The sequence below is a fragment of the Syzygium oleosum genome, unplaced genomic scaffold (assembly GCF_021117445.2).
Source record: "Syzygium oleosum isolate NSW1041296 unplaced genomic scaffold, Sole_v2.1 Sole_v2.29, whole genome shotgun sequence".
In the NCBI taxonomy this organism is placed as follows: Eukaryota; Viridiplantae; Streptophyta; class Magnoliopsida; order Myrtales; family Myrtaceae; genus Syzygium; species Syzygium oleosum.
In genome coordinates this window covers 618,579-632,164 of record NW_026607513.1, presented here as the reverse complement: position 1 = coordinate 632,164, position 13,586 = coordinate 618,579, and the positions used below count along the sequence as shown (strand labels likewise).

General features: G+C 38.3%; 1 protein-coding gene across 1 annotated transcript; it reads right to left on the bottom strand.

The window, feature by feature from the left end:
* Positions 1–4,788: 4,788 nt before the first annotated feature.
* Positions 4,789–6,272, bottom strand: LOC115677865 (receptor-like serine/threonine-protein kinase SD1-7). Its single transcript, XM_030601104.2, has 3 exons — positions 6,256–6,272; positions 5,196–5,346; positions 4,789–5,094 (listed from the first exon to the last, which is right to left on the bottom strand). The coding sequence occupies exons 1-3, from the start codon at positions 6,270–6,272 to the stop codon at positions 4,789–4,791; spliced, it is 474 nt and encodes a 157-aa protein (XP_030456964.2).
* Positions 6,273–13,586: the final 7,314 nt, after the last annotated feature.

The following is a 13,586-nucleotide window of genomic DNA, read 5'->3' as shown; positions in this document are numbered from 1 at the left end:
GACCCACCTGTGTCAGTCAAACTTTCGGGAAAATATTGGGTACCCCGAGTGGTGCCATGCCAGCAAAATAATAGTCCATTCAGTGATGGACACGTGTCGCCGGACCCACCTGTGTCAGTCAAATTTTCAGCCCACCTCTATTCTCTCGGTCTCTCTCGTTCCCCTTCTCTCTCTCTCCTCCGCTTCACTCCTTTTCCCTTGTCTGACCTCGAGCCCTAGCCACCGCCATTGTCGGCCACGGCGAAGAGGACCCTCGGAGTCTCCGGCAACGGGCTCACCGCCGATGGATACTTGTCCCTTCGTGTGCCTCACGGTCGGGAACCTCGCGCTGAAAATCCCCGTCGCCGCCAAGCCCGCCCGCGACCATGGTTACTCGAGGTCAAGCTCCGTGGCCATGGCGGCCGCGAGCCTCGGGCTCGCGCTCCGGTGCCGGGGATGGAGAAGACGTCGGTGACGCCGATTTGGACGAGCTGTTAAGAGGCACACCGTCGTCGTCCGCTTTTGGTTTCCATGGCGAAGATGAGGAATTGCAGAGGGAGCGGCAGAGAGAAAGCGAAGAGGGAGTCCCGTGAGGTCAGGAGGGGAGAGAGAGAAAGTGGGCCCCCACACAGGAGAAAATATCCCTGACAGTAGGCTCGGGCAACACGTGTCCATAGCTGAATGGACTATTATTTTGCTGACATGGCACGGTACCCAATATTTTCTCTACATAACCACCATTGTGAATTCAATTCGCTATCAAAATTGGACCCCAGTTGAAAATGTACCATCAATTCACTGTCCGGTCAACATCCGTCCCCTTTTCCTTTTGAAATACCCCGATAAGTCTATTTTAATGGGATATCATCGCTCATTGTTATTTGCTATTGAGTACATTTAATTAGGGATAATGGCACAATTAATTCTTGAACTTTCACTTAATATTAAATTTGGTCCCTAAACGTCATTCTCGTTCAATTCAATCCATGAACTATTTTATTTTGCTCAATATGGTTCTTTAATTTATAGATTCTCCCCAACCATTATCTACATTTTATCTATTTAAAAAATTTAATTAAGAAAACATGAAACACAAAAACTTGAAAATGTTATCTATCTAAAAAATCAAAAACAAGATTTAGATTAGTATAAGTACAAGTATCTACATGTATCATTTCTAGATATCTTATTAAAACACTTAGACTTAAAATAGCAGGAATATCAACCTCGTACAACTCTAAATGAAGTTTTACATTTCTAACATAGAGATAATTAACCTAAAGATATGCCTATCCTTATATAAAGACCAAAAAGTAAAAAGTCAATAAACATATTTTTTTATTGATTTAGGAAATGTTTAGAAAGGAAAAGATATACTAAAATCTAGGCAATAGTATTATTATGAAAACTTCGAATAGTAGTACCAAATGACTGATTTGACTTTGTTATGGAAAGTTGAGGGACTAGATTGACCAAATCAAAAGCTTACGGAATAATTGCAAATCTAGTCATAGTTTTGAACTTATGGTGATTTTATCCCTTCAAATAAGTATTCCCTTCCTCCAGCTGCATCTGAAAATGATGAACCATATGGTTCTTCATTGTAGAATGAATATAGTCATGCTCAAGAAATGATAGGAAGATAAAAAAATTCATACCTTATAAGGACCAACTGAGGGGTATCCCGTAGGGTTCATCGGATATGAGCAATTGATGCGTGCCAGATCCTTGTCGGATTTCCAAGATGTTAGAAACCGGTTCAAACCGATTTTTAGGTCCAACCCGAGCTTCATGAAAGGAAGAAGGGTATCTGTAGGATGATCAAAGCTTTGCCAAACTACCCTTTCAATCAAATCATGGATGTTAACAAATTACCTAAATCCAGAAGGTGAGCTGTAGTTGAATAATTCGAAATCATAGAGGAAACATTCTTCGACCAAATAGGAAAGCAATCGGATTGGTCATGGAGCACTAAATTTACACTAGGATCAAGTGAAAGAATTACAGAAGTATTATATATAGGTTTATCTCTGATAGCAACCCAAACAACGGTTTTCTCAGACAGTGCCTATAGTAAATCTCGGGGGCTGGAAAAACCAAGAGCGAGTGTTATCCGTAGGAGACCAAGAGTTCACCATCTTTAAGGGTTTGCGATAACAATTCTGCTAATCATGTTGTCTTGTGGTTCAATGAAGATCAAGTGTCAATCATGCCTGAGACAAGAAAGGTGATTGCTGACTGAAAGCTGAAAAACGTTGGAATGGCGTTGAGGCTTTCATTGATGAGGGAAAGATCCAATGTCTTCATGAATTCAGGAAGTGGCCTTGGTTCCCCCGCAGAAATATATCACCAGCTGTGACTTTGACAGAACCTATATTAATTGTTAAGCGGAAATTTGCATTATTAGTGCGCAACGTTCTAGTCAAAGCGGTAAAAGTAATTTCATTTACCGATGCAATGAATTTGAATGTTTCACAAGTTCTTAAAAAGCAGAAGAATCGGGTCAAAGCTAATAAAGTTAAAAGTCGGTTCTCAAAGAAGCATCCCTACGGCGTCATTGCAAATTTAGAGTCAACTAATTTACATAGCATAATTCCTATATAGAGCATTCATTCTATCAAAACCGTTCGCACTGAATTTGTCATGCCTACACAGTACAGCATCAGAAGTACAGTACCCAAAGCTCCAACTATCGACGGATATTTCTAGCCAAGACTGAGAAAGACAGACTACTACTCGTCTCAAGCGGTCGTTTGTTTCTCATTGTCTGCATTTTTTAGATTGACAGTCAATCCAAAGAAAAAATAGAGATGCCTTGAGGAGAAGGTAACCGCGAATACCAAGAACTTGATCGGTCGGTCCCTTTTCTTTTTCCCTCTGAAAACTACTGAAAGGTATTTTACCAAATAATTTTAGTTCAAATGGTAGTGACTAGGAGGTATATTCTGCCTCAAGGAAGATTGTTGTGACATGGAAAACCGGGGCTTATCATGTAAGTATGCTCGAAGTAATTGAAATCTCCCAAATAAGAGGCTTAAAGAAGGAGATTATCGTTTTGTTATGATTAATCCTAGATAGGATGTCACCAAGCATTGGTATAACAGATTCGCCAAAAATAGTAGACTAATATTAATTTTTTTGAGGGTTAATACAACGAAAAACTCCAAACTGATATACTTGTGATAAATTTACCACAAAATAATTTTTTTATCACCAAAAACCTTGAACTGGTACACATGTGATAAATTTACCTTCCGTTAATTTTCGTTAAATTTTACTATCAAATTGTTTAGTTGAATGACATGTGGCAGTTGGCGGATATGCTAGTTTAAGGTAAATTTATCGCATGTATACTGGTTTGACGTTTTTTGTGATCAAAAAATTAGTTTTGGGTAAATTTGTCACGAGTGTACCGATTTGGGATTTTTTGTTGTATTAACCCTTTTTTTTATGATTCACCAGTTAGACGAAGCTCAATAGGTTCAAATAAGATAAGGTTGACCTACTAAATTGTCGATTATGAATATGACTAATTCACTTATTTTTGTTATGGTGACAATAAGAATTGTCAGTCAAAGGGAAGATGACACAAATAATACCCAGAACTTTGGCCCAATATGCAATATTGTCTCTAAATTTTTAATTTGTTTAATGTGGTTTATTGTTAAACATTCAATGAAGTCCTTCCATTTGTTTAGACAAATCATACGTGATTTGATGATGTGGATTATTATATGTGAAGTTGGACTTTTAAATATGATGAGTCAACTTGTCCATCTTTTAATCCGTCTACTTTAGAAAAGGAAAAAATTATTAGAGCGTTAACAAGTCAAACATATGTCTAGACTTTTAATTTGTTTAATATGATTTATTGCTAAATATTCAATGAAGTCCTTCCATTTGTTTTGACAAATTATACGTGATTTGATGATATGGATTATTATATGTTAAGTTGGACTTTTAAATATGATGAGTCAACATGTCCATCTTTTTATCCGTCTACTTTAGAAAAGGAAAAAATTATTAGAGCATTAACATGTCTATCATTATTTATGATGTGGATTATTATATCTAGATTTGAGATGAATATCTTCCTAGGATAATCCACGTGTGACTTTTTTTTTTTTTGCACTAATGAAAGGATGCCATTGAACATTTTTATATAACCTAGGGACTAGATTGAACATTTACTAATAGTTCCGGAATTATATTGAATAAATTAAAAGTCCAGGAATGAAATTGCACATTGTACCAGAGTTCAGAGATCACTTATGTCATTTTCTCTTAAGACCAAAGAAGTGTGTGAAAAGAGCTAAATTGTGTTAAACTTGAAGACCCTTTGCCTAGAGTAAGTTTCAGTGTCACCCTTTGATCTTAATTCATGTATTTCCATGTTTGAGTGCGTGAAGTAAGGATCCCTGTCTTCTCGAGAGCAAGGTCTCTAGTATGAATTTGTAAGGCAAAAATAAGGTAAATAAAGAAAAGTAAAGCGTCTTCTTTTTCATGTCAAGATGCAATTCGATAAATTCATGCCATTACCAAAATGAGACGGGCGAAAAATTGGTTGATTGAGGGAGAAAGAGAATGCTGCAGCATCTGGTTCAGATACAGAATGAGCTCAATCAATAAATCAAGGAAATTCTTAACAGAAGTCAATCAATGTATGAACTTTTCTCGTAAGCACAAAAACTACAAGTTAGCTCGTATACGACAAGATTAGCCTTTACGTCTCATCTATCTACTGATACAGGGATTATCTCAATTTCTCGACTTTAGTGGATTACGCAGTTTAGTTGTGATGGCATGTGACTAGCGAGCTTCAACAACAGAAATTGTAACTCTGTTAACAGAACATGTTCTGTTACTTGCTGGCTGAATATCTCCATTGTAGTCACTCTCGTCGATGAACGCGGGCTGTTTCGGGAATGGAAGTACCACATCAGCGTTCCCCAACATGAAAACCGCTTTGGACATAGTTGGTCTGTCTGATGCATATCTTTGCACGCACAAAAGACCGATTTGAATGCACCTCACTACCATTTCCTCAGAATATGTTTTGTCCATTGATTTGTCGACAATGTCCATGCATCTTCCTTCTTTCCAAAGTTCCCATACCTGGAAGAAGACATACCAAACACATTGGATTGTGATAATGCGAATGTAGAGGCTGGTCAAATTGTGCATTGCGTTGAATTATATAAGAGTTTCTTACTTACATGGCCAATTAAATTGCAAAAGGGGTTCATCTGATAACACCCACTATTTCTTTGGCTTGTAATGATCTCTAACGACAAAACTCCATAACCGTACACATCTGACTTTATTGAAAACCGGCCTTGCAGAGCATACTCTGGGGCTATGTACCCACTACAAAAGTCAAAAAATGAGATAAGTAATCAACATCTCATTCATTGTATAAACTTCTATCGCAGCCCCGATTACTGAATGTATGAAGAAAGGAAAATTTCTATGGAGAGAGGAAGCAGAGAATAGTTTTTCTATTCTGAAGGAAAAGTTATGTATTGCACTTGTTCTTGCCTTACCTGATTTTGATAAACTATTTGAAGTGGACTGTGATGTCAGTGGAGTGGGTATAGGAGTTATTTTGTCTCAAGAGCGTAGACCAATTTGCTATTTCAGTGAGAAGCTTAGCGAGGCGAGGCAGAAGTGGAGCACTTATGACAAAGAATTATATTCTGTCGTAAGGGTTTTGAAGACCTGGGAGCATTATCTGATTGGGAAAGAATTCGTCTTTTATTCTGATCATGAAGCTTTGAAGTATCTAAATAGTCAGAAGATGATTAGCAAAGATGTGCATGCGCGATGGTGTCAATTTTTGCAAAAATTTCCTTTCAGATTACAGCACAAGTTAGGTGTGCATAATGTCGTAGCAGATGCATTGAGTAGGAGAGCTAGATTGTTGATTACATTAAGCTAAGACATCTTGGGGTTCGAGCAGCTGAAAGACTGTTATGCAGATGATGACGACTTTGGGCAAATTTGGAAGTCATGTGCTGTTGGTCAACCTATGCAAGAATTTTATGTGCAAGATGGCTATTTAATGCGTAGCAACCAGCTTTGCCTTCCTCGAACATCATTACGAGAGAAGGTAATTCGTGATTTACATGATGGTGGATTAGCTGCACACCTAGGTCGTGATAAAACTATTGCTGCAGTCCGGGAGTGATTTTACTGGCCCCAGTTGCGTAGAGATGTCAGCAGATACGTATAAAAGTGTTATGTTTGCCAGATAGTTAAGGGGAAATCTAAGAATACTGGTCTGTATATGCCATTACATGTTCCTGACAATATATGGGAAGATCTGTCCATGGATTTTGTGCTTGGTTTGCCACGAACACAAAGAGGTGTGGATTCTGTTTTTGTTGTAGTTGACAGATTTTCCAATATGGCGCACTTCATTTCTTGTAGAAAGACTTCTGATGCAGTAAGTGTGGCCATGTTATTCTTTAAGGAGGTGGTTCGTTTGCATGGTGTCCCTAAGTCTATTACTTCTGATAGGGACATCAAATTTCTAGGGCATTTTTGGTGGACTTTGTGGAAACTGTTTGATTCATCTTTGAATTTCAGTAGCACAGCTCACCTGCAGACTGATGGGCAAACAGATGTGGTTAATAGAACTCTGGGAAACTTAATTCGAAGCATTTGTGGAGATAAGCCGAAGTAGTGGGATGTTGCTTTATCACAGGCAGAATTTGCTTATAATAATGCAGTTCATAGTTCTATTGGCAGGTCGCCTTTTTCTGTTGTTTATACAAAGGCGTCTCAGCATACTTTGGATTTAGTACGGTTGCCTAAGTAAGCGGATAAGAGTATAGCATCGGATCATATGGCTAAACAGATTGTGGAAGTGCATTATGAAGTCCAATGGAAGCTAGAGGAAGCTAATCAGAAGTATAAAGCTGCAGCAGATAAGCACAGGCGGAAGCAAGTGTTTGCGGTAGGTGATCAGGTCATGATTTTTCTTCGTAAAGAGCGATTACCAGTTGGATCTTATAGCAAATTGCAGCAAAAGAAGTATGGGCCTTACACTGTCAGCAAGAAGATCAACGATAATGCTTATGTTATAGACCTTCCATATAGTATGGACATATCTAACACTTTCAATGTTGCTGATTTATCACCGTTTCATGAGTCCACAAAGCCGTTATATCCAAATCCTGATTTTAACTCGAGGACGAGTTCTTTTCAAGTGGAGGAGAATGATGCATAATCTATTAGTGGTGCGTTTCTGGACCGGTTGGACAAGCAAAAGTCTAAACGGAAGGCGAAACGGTGATGCGACTAGAACCGGCGGACCCGGTTGACGACATCGGATCGGGCTCAAATTCGGTCGTTTGAAACGAAACGTCGATCTGAACATAACTCATGACCTTTGGCCATGATGGACGATGGATTTTAGCGATTCAAGATCGTTTACATGGGTTATACTATTATTTTAATATTTTTATGGGTTTTAATTTTAAGGGCAGTTTTATAATTTTGATATTTTATACGTTATAGTCCTAGTAGGGTTTGGTTTAGGGATATATAAGCTTGTTTTAGGGTTCTTTTTTAAAGACAGAACATTTGCATTAATATTGAATTTCGGGATTTCTCTCTCTAAGCAAGGTTTTGCTTGAATTACTCGCTAAACGCTGCGTCAGCCACTCAAGTGATTAGAAAAAAAAAGTTATAGCACTCAAATGAGCGTCATACATAAATTATGGCGCCATACGAAAGATATGGTACTACTTGTGTCCTTTTCCAAACCCAAAAGTCCAAGTCAAGTGAATGTTATAGCTCATTGGAGATGGCACCACTGGAATGCCCTTGCAACTCCCCTCCAATCCGGCAATTTACACCAATGGACTGACTATGGAAGGTGATTGAAGCGTATTTGACGTTGTGTTTACTTTTCAACTTCACTAATATGGACAAAAGATGGGCACAACATCACCAAGTAAATGAAGAAGCTGTAAACCGCGATAGATTAAACCTGCCATCTTTGGGATCATCTTTCAATCACACTTGTTCTTTACATGTATACTTTTTCCACATCTAGAAATGAAAAATCAATATATGTTTCTCCATTCTTTTTGTTCTAAGTTCCCTTCAGCTTATATTTTTTGTGGCTCTGTTTTATTTTATCAAGTGACTAACTAGTCACTTTTTTTACAGTTTCTATTTTGCATCGTTTTATCAAATAATTAATCCCGAAAATTCTTTTGTCATTAGTTTGTACTTTTCTCTAATGAACTGTTGATATACTACGTGAATCCATTTCAAATGGTAGGTAAGTGGAACGATCATGCATTTGATATAATTAACTATTCGCTTGTCCCACATCTACAAATGAGAAAATGAATATATGTTCCTCCTTCTTTTAGTTTATATTTACATTTTTTGTTTCTACGTTTTTTTTTTCATATAAAATATATCTGTACTTTATTTTGTGGGTTAATACCATGAAAAATTTCAAACTGGTACAGTTACGACAAATTTACCTCAAACTAATTTTTTGACCATCAAAAACCTTAAACTGGTACACATGTCATAAATTTACCAAAAAACTAATTTTTTTACCATAAAAAACCCCAAACCGGTTCACTGCATACCCTCCATTAAATTGGATTAATACCACGAAAAATCACAAACTGGTAAACATGTGACAAAAAGAGAGGTAAAACCCTAAACTGGTACACCCATCAACTATCACGTGTCATTTAACTCAGCAATTTGATGGTAAAATTTAACGGAAACTAACGAAGGGTAAATTTGTTACAGGCATACCAGTTTGGAGTTTTTTGTGCTTAAAAAATTAATTTGGGGTAAATTTATAACAAGTGTACTAGTTTGGGGTTTTTTTCCTTTTCTCGGGATTTAGGAAATGAATTTGATCAATGCACTTATAGTGAGATCTCACCCGAAATGCGCATTCACGGGATGCTAACCTTAGGGGTAGGGCTATTACGGGATTGACTTCAGCACGACCAAAGAACTCGACCAGAGTTCGATCTTCGACCATATGGATTGACGAGGGAATGTTTTGAGCCAACCGAGACCGGTCTACTTGATTGATCGTGTCCGAAGGGAACTAGCGAGCACTGCAATTATATGACAACCGAGGTCGTCCCGGTGGAGTAAACTTAAACGTGATTTGACTTAGTGTCGGTCACGGGTCGAGAGCGCGTAATTCCGAGAGCCACCGTTAGCCGAGATAAGCTAAAGTTGCGATTGCTCGATTTTAGTCATTTCTTGGAATTCGGCCCGGGAATCGAGAATTTTGAAAGTGACAATTTTGGACGGCCGATGACGTTTTGGCTTGGCCAACCATTTCGCAAAAAATGGATTTCGGTTCTGGGACCGGAAAATTACGATTTTGCCCTGTGGGCACCGAGGTTGGATTCGGAGGCCGTTTGAGGTTATTTTTCGAGGCTAGTGTCATTTTGGGGTGGCCACGCACATTCGAGTTGTTTCGGTCAAAAATTGGAATTTTGGCTCGGAAGTGAAAAATAATATTATTTTATTCCCTAACTTCGCAATCGATTTTCGAGGACTTAGAAAGTGAATTTCGCGATTCCGACGCCGTATTATGTTGGCCACGCACATATGGAACACGTATGTGCGAAAATTGGAATTTCGCCCGGACCGGAAAATTACGATTTTGCCCCAGGCTTATTTTGAGTATTCCGAATTTTGGGATTTTGGAAATTGAATTTGGGGATTAAGTGTGGATAAATATCAGCCCCAAAATATTGGACAAAAACGCCCTTAGATATTTTGGTTTGGAAGAATGTGGACCAAGTGTTTTAGGGGCAAAATTGGAATTAAGAAAAAATTGGTCAAACCTTGGACCAAATATTTAATTGTTTCTTCCTCTCTCTCTCTCCCTCATTCCCTCTCTTCTCTCGGCAGCCCCTCCCCCAACAGAGAACTCTCTCCCTCTCTCCCTCACCAAAAATCCTCTCATCTCTCTCTCGGCCTTGGACCGCCGATCATTGCCGGAGCATCGCCGGAGCAAGCCGCCACCGCCGATCGCCGCCGGCCAGCCGTTCCCCCTTGCCGCTCTAGCCGAGTTAGTCTAGAGTTCGGGTAAGTCGCGATCTAATTCCTATTTAGGACGTCGGGTATTTTCGGACTCGTTCGGGTATGGTTTAGAGGATTTAGAGGGCGATTAAGGTGTCGATAATGGTTTTTGGTGACTGATCGTGGTTGTTGATGGCTGATGGTGACTGTTAGCGGGTGCTGCGGGTTGGATTAGACGTCGGGAAATGAGTTTAGGTGGTTGGAATTCGGTAGGAATCGGTTCGGGTTTGAATCCGTGAGGTTCGGGGTGAATCGCGGATTCGCGGTTACTGTACCTTCCCGGTTTGCTATTTTTGTAGAGACTTTTGGGGGCCGAATTTGAGGAAATTTTCTTCATAAAAGTTTCTCCCAACATCTTTAAGTATAACATAATTTAATTTGGGAATTTTTGGAAATCATTTGAGACCATTCGGAAGTCCATCTTTGGACCGAAATAAAACTGCCCGATTTACTGTTCACCCGACCTTCGGGTCTGTTCGAATTTTTATAAATTTTTCCAGACCTATTTTCAAAATTCTTCCTTCACAAAAGTTGTTGGGGACATTCGTGGATATAACATATAAAAATTTCAAAGCTTTTCAAGGTGATTTGGGTGTTGAAATAAATGTATTTTGAGGACAAAATATTCTGTTGGAGCAAACTGATTTTGGTCTGATTTCGAGGGACAAAAAGGCATGGTTGCAGTTTGAACCGGATTTTGTGTTCTTCATAAGAAATGATTATCGAGATGTGTTTTGTGACATATCCAAAATTGAGAATTTTTAGAGTTCTTTTACTATTTATTTTGATGAGATTTCGGTCACTGTATAAACTGCCCAATTTTACCCCGATTCTTTGGATGTTCGTTTTTATGAGCGGAATGGTGGGGGTGTCGAGGTTGAATGGTTGCTGCCCTTGTGGCGGGAATTGAGCCTGAATGTGTGTTTGAATGTGGATTGATGATATGCCGTGTGTGTTTGGCCGTGAGATGTGGTGGTGTGATAGTGCATTCGCGTATTGTATTCGCGTGCCAAGAATGTGCGATTGGGTGGCGTGTTCGTGTGACGGGAATTGAGCCTGAATGTGTGTTTAAATGTCATATGCTCTGTCTGTCATAATCATTTTTCTCCTCTTGGGAACCCAATTTAACAAACTTATTTCTTCAAGAAGTACTTGATGATTAATTTTTGAGCTTCGTCCACGTTCAGTATCAGAGTGTGAGTCCGAGCATAATTTATTTGGAATTTTTGGGATTAATAGCTTACACTTTACTTGTTCAGTTTCATTGACAAAGAGAGTAATTAGAAATTCATCATCAGAAGGGAAAAGAGAGATGATACTTACCTGAAGAGCATGGAATGTCTACACATATAATCATAAGTGGGTTTGAATTGTTTAAATACTGCATTTAGCTCGTATCCATATATAATCATAATTTTAAACATGAATTGGCACAATAGCCCTTGGTTTTTTTTTTTTTTTGGTTGACTGAATCAATGAGAAACTTTCATTTTTATTGTTGCATTCATTTTCGTTTTGCTTAACTAAAAATGAAACCAAAAAAAAAAAAAACCTGTTAGATCCTGGAACTGACCCTAAAACTTGTGACAGGGTCGGTTCCAGGTTCTAAGTTCCGACGAGTGGGTTCCAGATTTCAAAAAATGAGAAAGGGTAGGTTCCAAAAAAATGAGGAACCTGTAAATGGAATCTGGAACCGCTCACTTCTAGCTTTAGATCCTCTTTTGAGAAAATGAAGATACTTCAAGCACTTATTTGAAATTTTTTCCTTTTTTTATTGATCGGTTATATGACAAAACTCTGTAGGGTTCAAAATAGTGAGGTACACCTGCTAAATTGCCAATTAGGAACATGATTAATTCATTTATATTTGTTATGGTGACATTAAGTGTAATAATAGGCCCAGCCCAGCCATGTCTCTTGCAGCCCAAATCCCAAGCCCTTAGCCCGCCTTCATTTTCCTTCACAGATTATTCAAGGTGAAGTTAATGAGGCCAGCGGACAAAACAAGGAAAACACAAGAAGAAGCTCGTTCGTGAAAAGAGGAAAAGTAGAAAAGAGAGGAAAGAAGGAAAAATCTTTGCGTGTAGCTGATCTGAATACCCCGACAAGCCGAATCAACTCCGTTTTGCAATGCCTGGTAAGTATTCAAGCCATTTATTCGTCTATTTGGAATAATTTTTGAAGTTAGGTCATAAATTTGGAGTTACGTGAATTTCGAGCTACGAAGTCCGATTTTGGAGTTACTAAGCTGTAGATTTATATGGAAAAGATAATTTAGGGTGTTGTGGAACCATAGGGTTGTACGAAAATCAATTCTGAAATACGATTTGATTGGAACGAATTTCTGAAGTTTCGCGTGCGAGTTATACATAACGGGCAAAGATGAACGTTCGTTGTAAACAAGTTTTTTCGTTAGCGTGTACAAGTCGTTTTTTCAACGAATAAGCATAGTTTAATCGAGTTGTTCATTAGAATAGTGTATTACTCGGTTTTTGATACTGTTTCTCGATTAATTGATAGGAATGCGAGTGCTTCGGCTTGAGTAACTTTCATAGGTTGGTTTCAGCTTTCCCAAGTGAGAGTACTATCTCTTCTATAAATTTAGAAACTCATATCTTGAAAGTGGTAGAGATTTAATATAGTATGAGCTAGGAAAGAGCATATTTTTTGCAAAAATTGGATCGAACTTTTACTACATTTTTAGTTGGTTGAAAAGGCATTAGAAAGCCTTAGTTGAACCACTTTAAAATGATCATTCATAAAGGTCTTGATTAAATGCTTTGTGAAAGGAATTGCCAAATGCGATATGTATTGATTTGTGAAATGCTTTATGAAATGCATTATATTTGATAAATGGAATTGAGAAAGATTATATGATTTGGTTTGTGAAATCAGTTTATGAGATAAATTATGGATTTGTTTTGTGGGTTATCTGAGAATGATATTAGTGGTTTATGCTCATGTCGTCATGATTAGAACCCAATGAGGGGTTAAGTATGCTTACTGTATTAGGACGTCCTTCTGGGCCGAACCACCCGCTAATACAGGTGGAGACCTAGCTAATGGGGTAAACTTAGTCGCCTTTATCACGGGCGTCAAGCGTGATCATAGTTAGATGTTGAGGATTATATTAGTCGATAGAATGGATCATTAACATTTGGCTTGATTGAGAACGATCAATGTAATGGACCATTGATGGTTGATTTGTTATAGTTGAGTTGATATTGTTGATTGATCTTATTGGCAAAAAGCATTGTTGGAAAGATATTATCCACTTTTGATATTTTACATATATTGTATTCTAGATTTGAAATCGATGAGTTATGATATCAGTTTATAAAGATGCATAGTGAATGTTCGATCCGCTTAAAAGTGATGTATTACTCACTAGGCTATGGTTACTCATTCCATTTGTCATAGTTGCGTTTCAGGTTCTTCAACGAATCATAAGTGGAACAAGAGCATTATCATTATAAGGAGGACATTTTGATCGTGGGGACTTTTGGCTATGAGTTGTATAG

Bases quoted from the DNA above. Each gene is read 5' to 3' on its own strand.
- LOC115677865 (XM_030601104.2), bottom strand. The intron at 5,095-5,195 runs GTAAGTAAGAAA...GTCTTCTTCCAG, and splicing joins TTTGCAATTTAATTGGCCAT to GTATGGGAACTTTGGAAAGA.